We start from the raw sequence: 16,479 nt of genomic DNA, 5'->3' as shown, positions 1-16,479 counted from the left end.
AAGCAAGTGGAGATGAAAATGGTTTGAATGTTGCATGTCACATTTTTTTCTTCACAAATATATCTTTTGTAGTGACTCACCGTCCGGGCAAGCGAACCGGCTCGGCAGTTGGGTCGCACGTCGTCGGAGCGGCGAGGCCCAAGGTGGCGGTGGGCCTTTGTCTTCCCCGAGCGACAGGGAGAACCCACACGCGGGAAAGACTTGATGACGTAGCATATACGTCATTGCTGTTTGGATTGGGCGGGAACAGTCTCTCTTAAAAGGCCCGCACAAGGCGGGAAACTAAACCAGTTCTTGTTTGGAAACCCTTCAACTAGCGTCTTGTTTTTACATCGCAGTAGCTACCGCTACATTCGTGACCCCGACAGTCCAAACAGATTTTGGACCCGCACAATGGACAACAACGCAGCAGCCAATGCAGTGGCACTCAAGCTGCCCACCTTTTGGACACTTCGTCCCAGCGTCTGGTTTGACCAGGCCGAAGCACAATTCCACCTTTGGCAGATCACCTCCGACTCCACAAAGTACTACTATGTGGTCAGCTCTCTGGACCAGGAGACAGCCGCCCAGGTCGGAGACTTCATCCAGTCTCCTCCGGAGGAAGATAAATACCCGGCTTTCAAAGACCTTCTGATTCGGACCTTCGGCCTCTCCCGTCGTGAGCGCGCCACCCGCCTGCTTCATCTAGACGGCCTGGGGGACAGATCCCCATCCGCCCTAATGAATGAGATGCTGGCATTGGCCGAGGGACACAAGCCATGCCTGATGTTCGAACAGGTCTTCCTTGAACAGCTACCCGATGACATCCACCTGCTGTTAGTCGACGCCGACTTCAGCAACCCCTGTGAGGTAGCCGCCCGGGCAGATGTCCTGTGGAAGGCCAAATGCGAGAGCGGTTCATCCGTCGGCCAAATCACCAGGTCGCGAGCCCAACACCCGCCTCGACCAGTCCCAGCAACTGAGCGACCACACCTCAGTAACACAGATGACGACAATGGCGATCAGCTGTATTTCTACCATCAGAGGTGGGGCGTGGAGGCCCGTCGATGCTGCCCACCCTGCAAGTTTCAGGGAAACGCCAGGGCCAGCCACTGCTAACGGCTACGGCGGCTGGCCGCCGACAAAGCCTCCTATTCATTCAGGACAAGCAATCTGGGCGGCGTTTCCTCGTCGATACGGGAGCAGAGGTCAGTATTTTGCCCCCGACTGGCTGCGACACTTGTAACAGGCAACCAGGTCCTGTACTTAATGCCGCCAACAGCACAACGATACAGTCTTTCGGTACCTGTACACTCCAATTACAATTCGGCGGCAGCCGTTTTATCTGGACCTTTACCCTTGCCACTGTCACCCGACCACTCCTAAGAGCCGATTTCCTTCGGGCCCACAGCCTGTTAGTCGACCTGCGAGGGAAGCAGTTAGTCCACTCTAGAACTTTCCAGACCTATCCCCTGGGGGAAACCAGCCTACCAGCCCTGCGCCTGAACTCCATTTCCCTTTCTGGCGACGAGTTCACCAAGCTCCTAGCCGAATTCCCATCAGTTTTGGCACCTCAGTTTACAAATTCTAGGCCCAAACACGGGGTGCGACACCACATCATTACTACAGGGCCACCCCTTCATGCCTGAGCACGACGACTACCTCCAGACAAGCTCCGCCTGGCAAAGGAGGAGTTCCGTCGCATGGAGGAGCTGGGGATTGTTCGCAGGTCAGACAGCCCCTGGGCCTCCCCCCTGCACATGGTCCCCAAAGCCACTGGCGGGTGGAGGCCCTGCGGCGACTACCGCAGGCTGAATGATGCCACCACCCTGGACCGCTATCCCATCCCATCCCATCCCTCACATCCAGGACTTCGCAGCGAACCTAGATGGGGCCCGCATCTTTTCCAAAGTGGACCTCGTTCGGGGATACCACCAAATCCCGGTCCATCCAGATGACGTCCACAGAACTGCGATTATCACCCCATTCGGCCTTTTCGAATTCCTTCGAATGCCATTTAGCCTTAAGAATGCCGCGCAGACCTTCCAGCGGCTGATGGACGCGGTAGGCCGAGACCTGGACTTAATGTTCATTTACTTAGATGACATACTAATCACCAGCCGTGACTGCCAAGAACACCTTTCCCACCTCCGCCAGCTGTATTCCCGTCTCCGTGATTTTGGCCTCACGATCAACCCGTCCAAGTGCCAATTCGGACTTGACTCTATCGATTTCCTCGGCCACAAAATCACCAGCGACGGGGCAACACCCCTACCCGCCAAGGTAGATGCTATCTGCCATTTTGCCCGCCCCAACACGGTCAAAGGCCTACAGGAATTCCTTGGGATGGTCAACTTTTACCATCGGTTCATCCCTGCAGCAGCCCGTATCCTGCGCCCTTTGTTCTCACTGATGGCTGGTAAGGGCAAGGACATCACTTGGAACGACGAGGCTGCGGCTGCCTTCATTAAGGCCAAGGATGCCCTGGCAGACGCCACGATGCTTGTACACCCTAGGACAGACGTCCCAACCGCCCTTACGGTGGACGCATCCAACACCGTGGTTGGTGGGGTACTGGAACAACTAATCGAAGGCTGTTGGCAACCCTTGGTATTTTTCAGCAAGCACCTCAGACCACCCGAACTGAAATACAGCGCTTTTGATCGGGAACTTCTAGCACTGTATCTGGCGGTCCGGCATTTCCGGTACTTTCTAGAAGGCAGGCCTTTCACCACTTTCACTGATCATAAGCCTTTGTCCTTTGCCTTCTCCAAAGTCTCCGATCCCTGGTCAGCTCGTCAACAGCAACATTTGTCCTACATTTCCGAATTCACAACGGATATCCAACATGTCTCCGGAAAGGACAATGTCGTTGTTGATGCACTTTCCAGACCGACCATCCACAACCTGTCCTTGGGTGTCGACTACACAGCCCTAGCTCACGCACAGCAAGCCAACGACGAGCTGCCCAGCTACAGAACTGCAGTCTCGGGCCTGCAGCTCCAAGATTTCTTAGTCGGTCCAGGTCGGCAGACCCTACTTTGCGACATCGCAACAGGTCAGCCCCACCCTATAGTCCCTGCAGCCTGGCGGAGATGCGTTTTCGACTCGGTACATGGGCTGGCGCACCCATCCGTCAGATCAACTGTCTGACTGGTCGCCAGCAAGTTTGTCTGGCATGGCCTGCGCAAACAGGTCAGTGAGTGGGCCAGGACTTATCCGCCCTACCAGACATCGAAAATCCAACGACACACCAAAGTCCCGCCACAGCAGTTCGAGCCTACCCGTAAAAGGTTCGACCACATCAACGTCGACCTCATGGGCCCTCTGCCATTTTCAAGAGGAGCCCGGTACCTCCTTACCATCGTGGACCAGTTCACAAGGTGGCTAGAGGCAACCCCCCTATCTGACATCACGACTGATTCCTGCGCCCGGGTGCTGCTCACAACTTGGGTCTCACGTTTTGGTGTTCCAGCCCACATCACTTCAGACAGAGGCACCCAATTCACCTCCAGCCTCTGGTCTGCATTAGCGAACATGCTGAGGACACAGCTGCACACCACCACGGCCTACCACCCTCAATCAAACGGGTTAGTGGAATGTTTTCACCGCCATCTGAAATCAGCCTTGATGGCCCGCCTGAAGGGTCCTAACTGGGTTGGCGAATTACCTTGGGTCCTGCTCGGCATACGCACTGCCCCCAAGGAAGACCTCTGCGCTTCGTCAGCTGAACTTGTGTACGGGGCGCCCCTCGTTGTCCCAGGGGATTTCATACCTGCCCTTCGGGACCAAGGGGAACAACCCCCGGCAGCCCTGCAAAGACTGCGCGAGAAGCTCGGCAACTTGGCCCCGATTCCCACCTCACGGCACGGTCAAGCCCCATCCTGTCAGCCCAAAGAACTACGAGACTAAGTTTGTTTTCGTTCGCAGGGGCACACCTCGGGCACTGTTGCAATGACCATACGAGGGACCGTTCCGGGTCATCAGGAATAATGAATCCACCTTTATTTTGGATGTTGGGTGCAGGGAACAGGTCTTCACGACAGACCGCCTCAAACCGGCCCATCTAGATCGGCAACAACTGGTCAAGGTTTCAACACCGCGACTCAGAGGCCGACCTCCTAAGTGGCGGCTGACACAGCCCGCGGACCTTGGGGACTATCGCCGGTTCTGGGGGGGGGGTTGTGTAGTGACTCACCGTCTGGGCAAGCGAACCGGCTCAGCAGTCGGGTCGCACATCGTCAGAGCGGCGAGGCCCAAGATGGCGGCGGGCCTTTGTCTTCCCCGAGCGACGGGGAGAACCCGCGCGCAGGAAAGACTTGACGACGTAGCATATACGTCATTGCCGTTTCGATTGGGCGGGAACAGTCTCTCTTAAAAGGCCCGCATAAGGTGGGAGAATAAACCAGTTCTTGTTTGGAAACCCTTCGACTAGCGTCTTGTTTTTACATCACAGTAGCTACCGCTACACTTTGTTCTCAAGTGTAAATCTTATGATATTAGAGATAACAAAGTATTGTTTGTATATAACTGGTGGAAATGATAAGATATTTATAAGATATTTATTTATTTGTCACGTACATCAAAACACACAGTGAAATGCATACTTTTGCGTCACTGAGAATGTGCTGGGGACAGCCCGCAAGTGTCGCCACTCTTCCGATGCCAACATAGCATGCCCAGAACTCCTAACTCCTAACATCTTTGGAATGTGGGAGGAAACCGGAGCACCTGGAGGAAACCCACTCAGATACAGGGATAACGTATAAACTTCTTACTGACACCGTCAGAATTGAATCCAGGTCACTGGCGCTGTAATAGTGTTACGCTAACTGCTACACCACCCTGCCTGCCAATGAGAGAAATTTGACAAGGATTCTGGTCAAATTCATATTTACAGAATTCATAAATCACTACCCTAAAATTGGACATGGGGAGTAAAATTTGCTTTCACAGAATTGATGTGACAAAAAAAAACTAAATAAGTACTTTGTGTTTCTTGATGCATGCACTGATGAGACAACTTTGTGTTAAGGAAAATCACAATATGAATAGTTGTCTTGGGACACACAATTACACCCCTCCCCCCCCCCCCGCCCGCCATAACAGAGGGATTGCCTGTAGTCCAGTGGAGACTTCCTGTCCAGAATTCCCCTTTCCCCCTCGCCCCCAAACAACACCCCTCTGTCCCCTTGAGGAGGAGCTGGTTGGAGCAAGCAACTGCATGTAACTCAGGGCACCACTCTTAGCAAACAAAAAAATAAATGTGCAATTAAAAACAAACATTTCTGTGAATATTTGATAGATCTAATAGCATGTGTGGGCATTGAAACAGCTTAAACTCTCAAGTTAGATGTCACACAGCTTTTAAGCAAGTACAGAGGATGGGAAAAGTGGGGAGGAAAGAACGAGAGGGCTGATCTTAAATGGGTTGGAAGGCAGAAGTAGTTAGATATTGAAACAAATGATAGTGGATGGTAAAAGAAAGTGTTGAAGGGACAAGAAACAAAAAAAGATCTAGAATAGGTGTAAATAGTGACAGCCAAGTCATCACTAACAAATAGAGTCCAAAACAATGGAGATATAGATTGTGAGCTGAATCTGTTGAATTCAGTGGAGACACAAGAGACTGCAGTTGCTGGATTCTGGAGCAACAAACAATCTGCTGGAGGAGAAATAAACGACTGCAGATGCTGGAATCTAGGTGAAAAACACTGAAGAAGGCTCCTGACCTGAAACGTTGACCGCCTGCTTTCCTCCACAGATGCTGCCTGGCCTGCTGAGTTCCTCCAGCATCATCGTGTTTTTCAATCTGCTGGAGCAACTCAGTGGGTCGTGCAGCATCTGTTGGGGGAGAGGAATTGCTGATGTTTTGGTTCGAAACCCTGCATCAGAACTGATCTCTGATGCAGGGTTTCAACCCGAAACATTGACAATTCATCTTCCACACCCCCCAATAGATGCTGCTGAGATCCTCCAGCAGATTGTTTGTTGTTGAATTCAGTGCTGAGTGCGGAAGGCTGTGAAATGTGTAATTAAAAAAAAATGAGATGCTGCTTCTCAGCTGCATTTCAGGTGTTTTAAGCTATACTGCCCATGGAGTGTAAAACGTAAACAACTTCAGAAGCACCCCGGGGTACTTGACAGGATCATTATCAAATAAAAACAATACTGAGCCTTATAAAAAGAAATTAGGGCAGATGAAGAGGTCACTTTTCAGTCACATCTTAAAGGAGGATGGAGAACCAGAGGTTAAGCAGGAAATTACAAAGTTTAGAGGCTTGGCTGATGAAGTTATTTCAGCTTGTATAACTTGGAACAACAGAGGGAGAGAGAGAGAGAATGCTGCAGAATAGATTAGTGCATTGAGATATGCCCTGTGACAACTCAGCCTCTCAAAGGAGCCTAAGAATTCACTGAATTCCAATGATTTTAATCTAGACTGCATCTGAGCACAGCCATGTTTTAAAAAAAAGTTTATTGACCTGCTGTGTTGCCAGGGTTTGCAGTTTGAATCCCAAGAAGTTGGTGGATCCTGTCATGAATTTGAGAAACTCAATTTGCTTTCAGTGAAAAGTGTCTCCTCTGCTGGAATTTACTTTGTTATGATTCCAATTGCAGATTAAAGGTCTTGGACCATCTTTATGGTGAGCACCATGTTTGATTTAAAAATAAAGATGAATATTTCAGAAAGGCCTTGGATTTCATTTACACTTTTATAGGTGTATTGCAAAATAGATTCAAGTGACATCCTTGAGCAAATCTACTAAGTACTTACGACATTTTTTTTTTCATTTTGAATTATGGACAAGAACAGCAGAGTATTCAACGTCATTCATGGGGTCTGACACACAAAATGCAGCAAAAATCAACAGGTTTCCCAGAGTCTCTGAAGAGGGGAAGGCAAATTAGTATTAACAGTATGAACCCTGCATCAGAAATGGTGAAAGGATCAGATGTGAAACATGAACTGGTTTGTTCTCTTTAAATGCTGACTTACAAATGCTTGCTTTTGTTTCAGCATGTACTTTTTTTTTGATGTATCTATTCACAAGACTGAAAATGAGCATTTGTGTTATATTAGCCGTGAAAGATCAAATCATGTGATTTAAGTACAAATTAACATGGAAGAAAAATAAATTAATATATAATAGTATATTCTTGATACTTATGCCATGTTTGTTTCCCTTTTAGAAAGGACAGTAAGATATAAAAATGTTGATGCTTATTGTTTGTGTGAAACACTGAGGCATATTGAGTAGCACTGTCATCCCAATGAGCTCAGAGGTGTAACTGTGACATCACAAAGACAATGAAATTACATCACTTCATATTAATAGTTCATTAAACCACCGTCTCCATTCATGGAGGCACCTTGCGTATTACTGTAGTAACTTGCACTGGGAAGCTGGGTTCGTAATTTCTGAATCACAGAATCTTGCATGGAAATCAGCAACTCAACCTAAGGTATGAGTAAAGACCACTGGTTCTAATTCCCTGGATCATAATCCTCCGCTGAATGAACTGACAGATGGAAAATTTTTTATTTGTAATTCAATTTGAAAGGAGAATATTATTCTGTGTTTTAGTTCGCATGCATCAATATCACTCCAGACGGATAATGAACCTTTAGACAGCTGTATTGAGGAATGAATTATTGCCCAAATTGGGCTATCAATCTATGAATCAGAATCAGGTTTATTATCATTGACTTGTATGTCATGAAATTTGTTATTTTACAGCAGCAGTACAGTGCAAAGACGTAAAATTACTATAAATTACAAATTAAACAGTGCAAAAAGGGAATAATGAGGTAGTGTTCATGGACCATTCAAAAATCTGATGGCAGAGGGGAAGAATGATTTTGCAGCCTCCTGTTCGGCCTTCCATTCATTGGATTATAAGGTTCACACCAGAAGTCGACACACCAGTCCTTCCTGTCTCAAGGTATAAAATTAGAGACCTGATGGAATATTACAGTTCTGCTGGTCAAGTTGATTACTGTAAACTGAAAGGAAAAGCTTCTGTGGAACAAGTTACTTTTGATTTTACATTCCCCCACCCCCACATTTGTTATATTCAGCCTTTGTTGAATGCTGGAAAATGCTTCAAGTTTTGAAAGCTTTGTGTTGGTTCAGTTCCAGTGTTTCAGATCTTTGACTTGGAGTTGGCCAAAAACTGTGTTTAAGATTAATTACTACATTGTTTTCAAATTATTTTTTTAAAATGTCCAAATGAATAACCTTCCAAATGTCAACAACTGCAAGAAAAATATCAGTCTCTGCAGAGTCTAACTTTCAGGAAGTGAAAAAAGAGGCATTAGTGCTCCTTTTTTTGAGGAAAAAGTTTATTTTTAAAAATTCATTTTTACACTTCTTGCTCACTCTCTTCAAACTGTTTTAGCAACATCAAAGAGAGATATTAAGCACCCTCACCATTTTACCTCTTCCATTCTCACTCTCAATTTCTCCTTCCATCCTTTTCCATTTACTTTTGCCTTTTTCCCTCCATGTCATTTTCAGATTTTTCTGTGTGAATGTTCTGATTAGGTTTGCTACATTTATGGCACATCCCATCCCCAAGCTGAACTAGAGTTGAATGTGTCCCTTCTCAACCCCCCCTTAACTTGCATTGCCTTGTGCTCTGCTGTCCATATCCCCATTCAATCACTCATGTGCCCTCTAACCTCCTGGTGAAGCAGTGCTTCCATTTTAACACTCCCATCGTTTTTTTCAGAAGCCTTCGCTGGCCATACCTCATTTCATTTCTGTAGCCTCCCCCAGCCTTATGACCATCCTGAGATTTCTGAGTTTCTCCAAATCTAGCCTTAAAGGCAATCCTGGTTTTGATTGTTCCATCATTGGTGTCCATGCCTACTGCCACAGCACAAATTTACCCCTCAAGGGTCTTTACTTCTCTCTCTTCCTCAAAATGCTTCTTAAAGCCTCTCCCTTCACTGAGCTTTGGTCATTTGCCCACATATCTCCTCATATGACAGGGTGTCAGATTTTGTTTAATTACACCTTGCCATTGTTTTAGTTTCTTAAAGGTAGTATATAAATGAAAGTTGTTACAGAGAGAGTTGACATTTTGAACTTTAAAGGCTGGCATAGTCAAGATGTGGGAATTCTCAGGAGTAATTGTGTTTCACAGTCTCAAGGTACAGAACACTTATAAAGTGTCCAGCCAGGATTGCCTATGTGTTGAACCACTGGGTGCAAGAATATAAGTAGTTAAATGGATGAAATCCAGCTATGTGAGACAGTGTTGCAGCTTCACACTGAACCTGCTGTCCAGTTGGCCTGAAACCTGGATCGAGAAAACTCAAGCTCACATTCTGTTAGAGAATTTAAATTTAACTCAAAACAAAGTTATGGGAAGAAAAAAAGTTGCTGTCAGTGGACATTGCCATGATGCAATGTGATGGTCACAGAAACCCAACTTTTCCAGCCCCCTCCTTTTGGGAAGGAAATCTGATGTTACGTGGTCCATGGTCTTTGTGTGACCTCAGTCCTACTCCAGCATTTTTAACTGAATTGGCCTGGTGCAGCCCCACCTCAGGACAATAAAGGTCAGCCTTGCCACTGATGGCCACAGAGCAGCTACCTTTTATAATAAAAAAAAAGTCTGCCTCTGGATTCCAAGAGCTGGGTGGTTTAATACCATCAGTGTTTTGCAGGGCTGAGAACCCCTCTGGTTCACTTACCAGATTATTGAAAATCATAAAACTTGCAGATGTTGGAAATCTGAAATAAACATAGAAAATGCTGGAAACACTCAGCAGGTCAGGCAGCATCTCTGGACTTGCTGGGTGTTTCCAATATTTCCTGTTTTTATAATAGAAGATTGAGTCTGCCTCAGTGACAAAAAACATTTGACTATTTATTATTTAACATTTTGAGATTTTCAATGTTTTCTATGATGTGGCACTTCATCTCCCAGGTTTCATTCAGAGGCTAAACGAGGAAAACTGATGTAACCTTGATCAACATAAAGATGGATTGTGCCTCCTGAGTAACATTCACCGAATGAAAAGCTTAGTAAGTTAAATTTGCTGTAATAATTATATACTGTCATTAAAAATTTCTTGATCCTTGGATTCAGATGCATTACCTCATGTAATCCTATGAGAGTCATTATATAGTCATCTCTTACTCTGACTCATTCCTTCCCAGAACCTAAGAACTTCAGTATTTCTCCTAAACTCTCAGTCTAACTGATCATTAACATTCTGAAAACTGGGTGGTGTTCTGCACAATCACCTGTGGGCTCTTCATCCAGGTTCCTCAATTAAAACATGTCTGTTAATAAACCTCTTTGGCACATGGATGCAGTGATCCTTTGATCGTACCTGTGTATTCTTTTTGTTTGTATGGGTTGCAGATGTGAGCAAAAAATTGTTGAGGTTTGCAGCTGGGCATCCAACTATTAGCATCTGGGCCTTGAATCTTATGCTTGTTACAGAGGACTCCCTTACTATTCTGTATGAAGCAGCCATCATAATCAAAGACCCCACCACCCGAGTCAGTCTCCCTTCTCTCCTCTTCCATCAGGTAGAAGATACAGGAGCCTGAAGGCACATACCACCAGGCTTAAGGACAGCTTCTATCCCCCAGTGATAAGACTATTGAATGGTTCCCTTATACGATGAGATGGACTCTGACCTCATGATCTACCTTGTGATCTTGCACCTTATTTTCTACCTGCACTGCACTTTCTCTCTAGCTGTGACACTTCACTCTGTACTGTTATTGTTTTTACCTGTAGTACCTCAATGCACTCTGTACTAACTTAATGTAACTGCACTGTGTAATGAATTGACCTGTATGATCAGTATGCAAGACAAGTTTTTCACTGTACCTCGGTACAATTGACAATAATAAACCAATACCAATGAAGTCAGGAGCATTACTAAGGAAGAAACTACAGAGAGGAAATTGCATCATACAGGTCCCCCTCAGCTTACCAACACCTGACCTATGTGCAGCCCATATGTATGAATGAGCATTTGTGAGACTGGTGGTATGGATTTTCAGCTGCTATAAAGCTGCAGGCAACTTCTGCCGCCTGGAAACTTGGTTCGCGGCTGCATTTCCAACATGTGAACTGTCTGGGTTATGAATAGTTCACAGGAACGGAACCCTGCCGTGACCTGAGGAATGACCTGCGTATAATTTTAATTTCTCCTCCTGCCAATCACTGGCAGAGAGGGTGAGCAAGAGATCAACTCTCAATTCCTCACTGATGTGTTAAGTGAATAATGTTCACGGCAGCCAGGCCTGGATTAATTATACGTCCCTGAGAGTCTCACCCGCTTCTCCTGAGACAAGTCCAACCTGAAGCCACAAAGTATGATGCTGCTGGAGATCAGGGAACGACCATGTTTCTGGCCTTGGTGGGACAGCGCACTGACACACCTGGACAGTACTCAGGGAGGGAATTGCTCCAACACAGCTTTAGCTCAGTACTACAAGCAATAACACCTTGTGTCATCTCCAGCCTGCACTGTCCAAGGCTTTGCTACTTTTAACACAGTGCTGACAAATTAGACTCTAATAAAAGTTAAGTTTACTTAATACTGACTTCACCTTGTTCTCTGACTGTAAAGCCATCTTTTTAAACAGTGGTCTTCTGTAATGTTGGATCACGATCTGGGTCACCCAGTAGAGGCAGGCATAAATTTTACGACTTCCATACTTAGTTCCCTTTACCTCCAGCACTAGAATGTTAACACCAATTTGCTGCCTGAGGCCTTGATGTAAGATTGACAGCATGTTTGTCCATGGGTGAATTTATGTCTTTAAGGTCCCGCAGTTCAAAGTGGCTCCACAAGGGCTTCTGGTTTGTTTGAATAATTTGTGCTTTTCGATGACAACCCTCTTCAATTCCATTTAATTGTCTGAAAGGTATTTAAAATCTGACAGCAAGGTGCATTTGCTCTGAGAGTTTAATGCAGCAGATCTGAGTGCCCCTGTGGTGAGAAATGGGACTGATGGGTTTTGTTTTGTTACTCCATGTTTCTCACATTGGTCCGTTCAATAAAAATATTTACACAGTGCTTTGTTTAAAGCAGAATTTTGTACCCGCTGCATGGAAAATTTGGTATTAGCAGCCTGCTAATGACAGCTGTGTTTTGTAACGTTTTACAGCCATTGTCTTCCAGCTTGCAAACAGACACATGCTGCTCATAAGCTCCATGACAAGAGAGGCTCTTGTCTTTCAGCAGGAGAAATGTCCCATTTGGATGAGATTGTTAAGTTCAGTGAATGGTAATGTAATGTTCAGTTTTTGAAAATGTTGAACCTCAGGGTTGCAATTGGTTTCCGTTGGGGAGACGAGGGAAATTGGAGCTGTCCTGCTTCGAGCAGAAAAGGATAGAGGGAGATTTTAGATAGTTATTCAAAGGCATGTGCAAGCTTTTAACACATGAAATACAAGATCTGGGTTACCCAGTAGAGTGGAACATGGACAGACACAAAGAACAAAAGAAAGTAGAGCAGAAGTTGGCCACTTGGCCCCTCACGTCTGTCCCACCATTCAGTACGATCGTGACTGATCTCTGCTGACCTCAACTCCTCTTATGTGTCAGTTTCTCATAACTCAGTTCCCGATCATTCAAATATTTATCTATCTGCACCTTAAATACTTCAAATGATCTGGCCTCCCCCACATTCAGGGGCAGAGAATTCCAGAGCTTCACCTCCCTCTGAGAGAGGAAATTTCTACGTACTTCAGTTTTCGATGACCACCCTTTATTATGTAGCTCTGTCCCCTAGTTCAAGACTCTCCTACCAGTTGAAATATCCCAGCATCTACCCTGTCAAGCCCCCTTGGGATCTTATATGTTTGGATGAGGTCTCCCCTCATTCTTTTAAACACAAACTATCAGCCTCTCTTGATAGGACAACCCTCTCATACCAGGAATTAGCTGTTGAATCTCCTTTGAACTGCCTCCAATGCTACTATATGCTTTTTTGGGAAAGGGTCCAAAACTGTGCACAGTATTCTAGTTGTGACCTCACCAACACCCTGTAACAAAACGTCTCTATTCTTAAACTCCAACCTCTTTGTATTGAAAACCAGGCATGCTGTTTGCTGCCTCAACCTGCCTGTTAAATCTTTGAGATTCACACACTAGAATACCTTGATCCCTCATAACTCATTTGCTGTCTCTCTCCTTTTAAACAAGTAGAAACCGTTTCTAGTCATTGAGATTTTGGTGACTAGAGGATGTGAGTTTGAGGTTTTGGGAAAAGAACAATAGACGAGAAGGGGAAAGAAGCATGTTATAAGTTCTGATTTATATTGCTCTGTCTAGAATGGTCATGAGTGCACATTCTGCTCTCCATGGGAAATGGGGTAAAGGCATGAGTGGAAACATTTGCAGAGCCATTGGAAAAGAGCAGGGGAGTGGGATTGATTGGATAAAGTTTTAGACCCAGCAGATCCAGAATGGCCTTGAATGTCTTCCATCCATTCTTCATAAATCTGATTCTATAAAATGTGGTGTCCCCACTCTGCAGGTAACCTACAGGTTTCTGCTATCCAGTTTCAGAAAACGATGCCTAATTTTGAGTGGATGCTTCTGAATGTAAATCATACAACAGAAGTCCACTTTAAGCAAAAAATAGCATCTCAACTCAGTCAAGAGATTTCACTTACAATTGATTAGTAATGCTGTTTTTGATTCCCTAGCATTTAGAATGCAGTTAAGGGATTAATTTGTGCTGAAAGTTTGTTTCCTATGGATGGAGAATCTAGAACTCAAGGGCATAGTCTCAGAATAAAGGGCTCAGACATTTAGGACTGAAATCAGAGGAAAATTCTTGACCTAAGGGTTTTCAGAATTTTCTGCCCAGGATGCTGTAAATGCTGATTCATTGGTGACCGACTCCCAGATTGCTGGATTTCATTCATCTCGAGGCATAGTGGGCATGATCTTCACCACATGACAATTCTAAGAGAAGTGCGGGGAGCAGCATGGCTTTTCTTAACCTCACAAAAGCCTTTGATTCTGTCAACTGGGAGGAACTATGGAGCACTGTCCTCTAGTTCAGCTGCTCATAGAAATTTGCCTCCATCTTGCACTTGCTTTATGATAGCATGCAAGCCAGGGTCCTAACTCATGGATCTACAATGGAGCCTATCTCAGTGCAGAGATGTGGAGTACCCACAGCAGGCACCTTAAGTACTGGAAAGATACTACCATAACTGTCTCCACAAAATCCTCCTAATCCACTGAAAGGAGTATTGAACCAATGGCAGTGTCCACTCCCAGGCTAACATCCCCAGCATTGAAGTCCTTGGTCATCCACTTTGGCTCTGTTGGGTGGGGCATTTTTGGAACCCAGGAAACCATGGGGTATGGTGATTGGGCTGGAAAGTGGAGGTGAGGAGAAAGATTGATGATGAACTTGTCAAATTATGAAGGGTTGTGTGGCTTTTCCCATTTATTGTGTTCTTCAGCATCAGAACTAAAGCCAGAACTCAATTAATGATTCCTTATCTGTTAGAGGAACAGTATAGGCCATTCAATCACAATATAGCCTTTGTCGTTCTGTTAAATCGTTACTATTGAAGCCATATCCATTGAACTGCCTTTATTCTGTACAAACTTCCTCGACGAGAAAACTATTATCTCAGCTTTGAAAATTTCAGGTTTAAAATTACACTCGCTTGGTTTGTATTTCCTTCTCAGAAGAAAGAGTTTCTGTGTCAGATTATTTTCTAATTTTAAACTCTCTTCCCTTAAATAACCTTGAAATCACCCCACTACCATTCTTTTGAAATCACCCCATTAACCTGATATGCTGATAAATCTGTGCTGTGCCCATCACAATGCCAACATATCATCCCCATGGTGTAGTGCTGAAAACCAAACCCACTGCTCCAGATGAAGTCTGACTAAGACCCAGTATAATTGAAAGATCAGTTCCTCACTCTTATATTCCAGCTCCCTGAAATAAACAACCTTGAATTATCACTTTATTTATTTTTGAACTTGTCCACCAGTTTTTTCATGATTTTTGTTCATGGAACCCTATGTACCCTAGCTCCTCCTGAGTTCCAAATCTCTCACTATTTTGAACTCTCCTTTCTTGGTTCTGATTTGATGACCTTGCATGCCTCTGTACTGAACTTCATGGCCACATAGTCTGTCTGTCAATGACCCTCTGTGACTCCTGTTCCCATCCATAGAATTTATTGTTATTCTGCATGATATTGAATATGGTAAAGGACTTTTTTTTTTGTGTGGATTGAGGGTTGGAATGAGGGCTTATTTGAACTCACTGTTCCTTTTTGTTTTCATATGTTCATTATATAATTGATATTGTTTTAAACTAGCCACTGCAATTCCATTAGCTTAGCAATCAATAAATCACACTTTGTGATATAGCTGTTTGCTCGTAAAACCTCTAGCCTTGAGTCACTTTCTGATTTATGTGAAGTTTCCATATGTGTTCCTGCACTTGTTTGTACAGTCATAGTTCTTATAAATCTCACCAGAACCTGCAGTCATTTAGCTTAATAATATTTGAGTGGGCACTTGTGCCACTTCTGGTCTTCTTTCTACACATGAGAACTGGTAAATATTTAATTGATCACTGTGGTAACCAGTGATTTGTCTGCACTTGATCTCAGTCTAATGCTAAAATGTGCAGAGGAGCCCATGAGGCATCAGGATTCTTCAAAGCTTTCGTACAGTTCCCACAGCATATCATGAATTACTAATCCTTCTGGATTACCGATTATCAATCCTTCCGGATAATGAGAGTCCAGATAAATGAATACAAAGATAACAAAATTAACACAATCCTTCAAACGTTCATTGATAAACATTTTAAGAACATGCAAGAGTTTAAGATTGGCCAGAATTATTAAAATGCGTGTTTGTTCAAGCACATTTTGCATCTTTTATCTTAGAGTGTAATGCATAATGATGCAGTTTTAAACCAATTATGTCAGACTATTCTGACACCAAACAAGGTTGTATCTCTCTTATTTAGGAGGTTATGGGGGAATCTGACAGTGTTAGCTGATGGAAGATATTAAGGAGAACTGACTGAGTAAATGGAGAGAAACTATTTCCATTGGTTGAGGTGTCTAAAATATTTCCACGACTTTAAGACACTTGTACGCTTCTTATGGGGGAAGAAGGCAGGTCACGGAAAAATAAAAGATGGGATGTTGTTGCACATCAGCTGTGATCTGGTTGAGGGACTCAAAGGCCTGATTGACAACTCCTGCTCTTACGTTACAATAATCAATTGAAAAACAAAAAAAACTGGAAATATGAAATAAAAACAAAGTGCTGGAAATGGCTGAGACAGCATCTGCAGAGAGATGAATTAGAATTAATGTTTCAAGTCAATGACCTTTCATCAGAGCTGGAAAGTGGAACTTTCCCAGTTCTGATGAAGGATCGTTGACCTGAAACATTAATTCTATTTCTCTTTCCACAGGTTCTGGTGAGCTGAATGTTCCTATTTTTATTCCAAG

At 44.5% G+C, this 16,479-nt stretch overlaps 1 protein-coding gene across 4 annotated transcripts in view; it reads left to right on the top strand.

Annotated features, from left to right (window-relative positions):
• Window positions 1-16,479, top strand: part of LOC127579399 (uncharacterized) — a 208,216-nt gene that overhangs the window by 90,339 nt on the left and 101,398 nt on the right. The window contains exon 6 of one of the 4 annotated variants that reach the window (XM_052032175.1): window positions 6,792-6,928. The exons of the other annotated variants lie outside the window; for them this stretch is intronic. Within the exon in view, the coding sequence (XP_051888135.1) occupies window positions 6,792-6,827 (36 nt within the window). The 3' untranslated portion in view covers window positions 6,828-6,928. Of the gene's footprint in view, window positions 1-6,791; window positions 6,929-16,479 lie in introns of those variants that run through there. 4 annotated transcript variants of the gene reach the window in all.

This window comes from Pristis pectinata, chromosome 17, assembly GCF_009764475.1.
Source record: "Pristis pectinata isolate sPriPec2 chromosome 17, sPriPec2.1.pri, whole genome shotgun sequence".
In the NCBI taxonomy this organism is placed as follows: domain Eukaryota; kingdom Metazoa; phylum Chordata; class Chondrichthyes; order Rhinopristiformes; family Pristidae; genus Pristis; species Pristis pectinata.
Note: the sequence above shows the minus strand (reverse complement) of the source record. Positions and strands in the feature narration are given on the sequence as shown.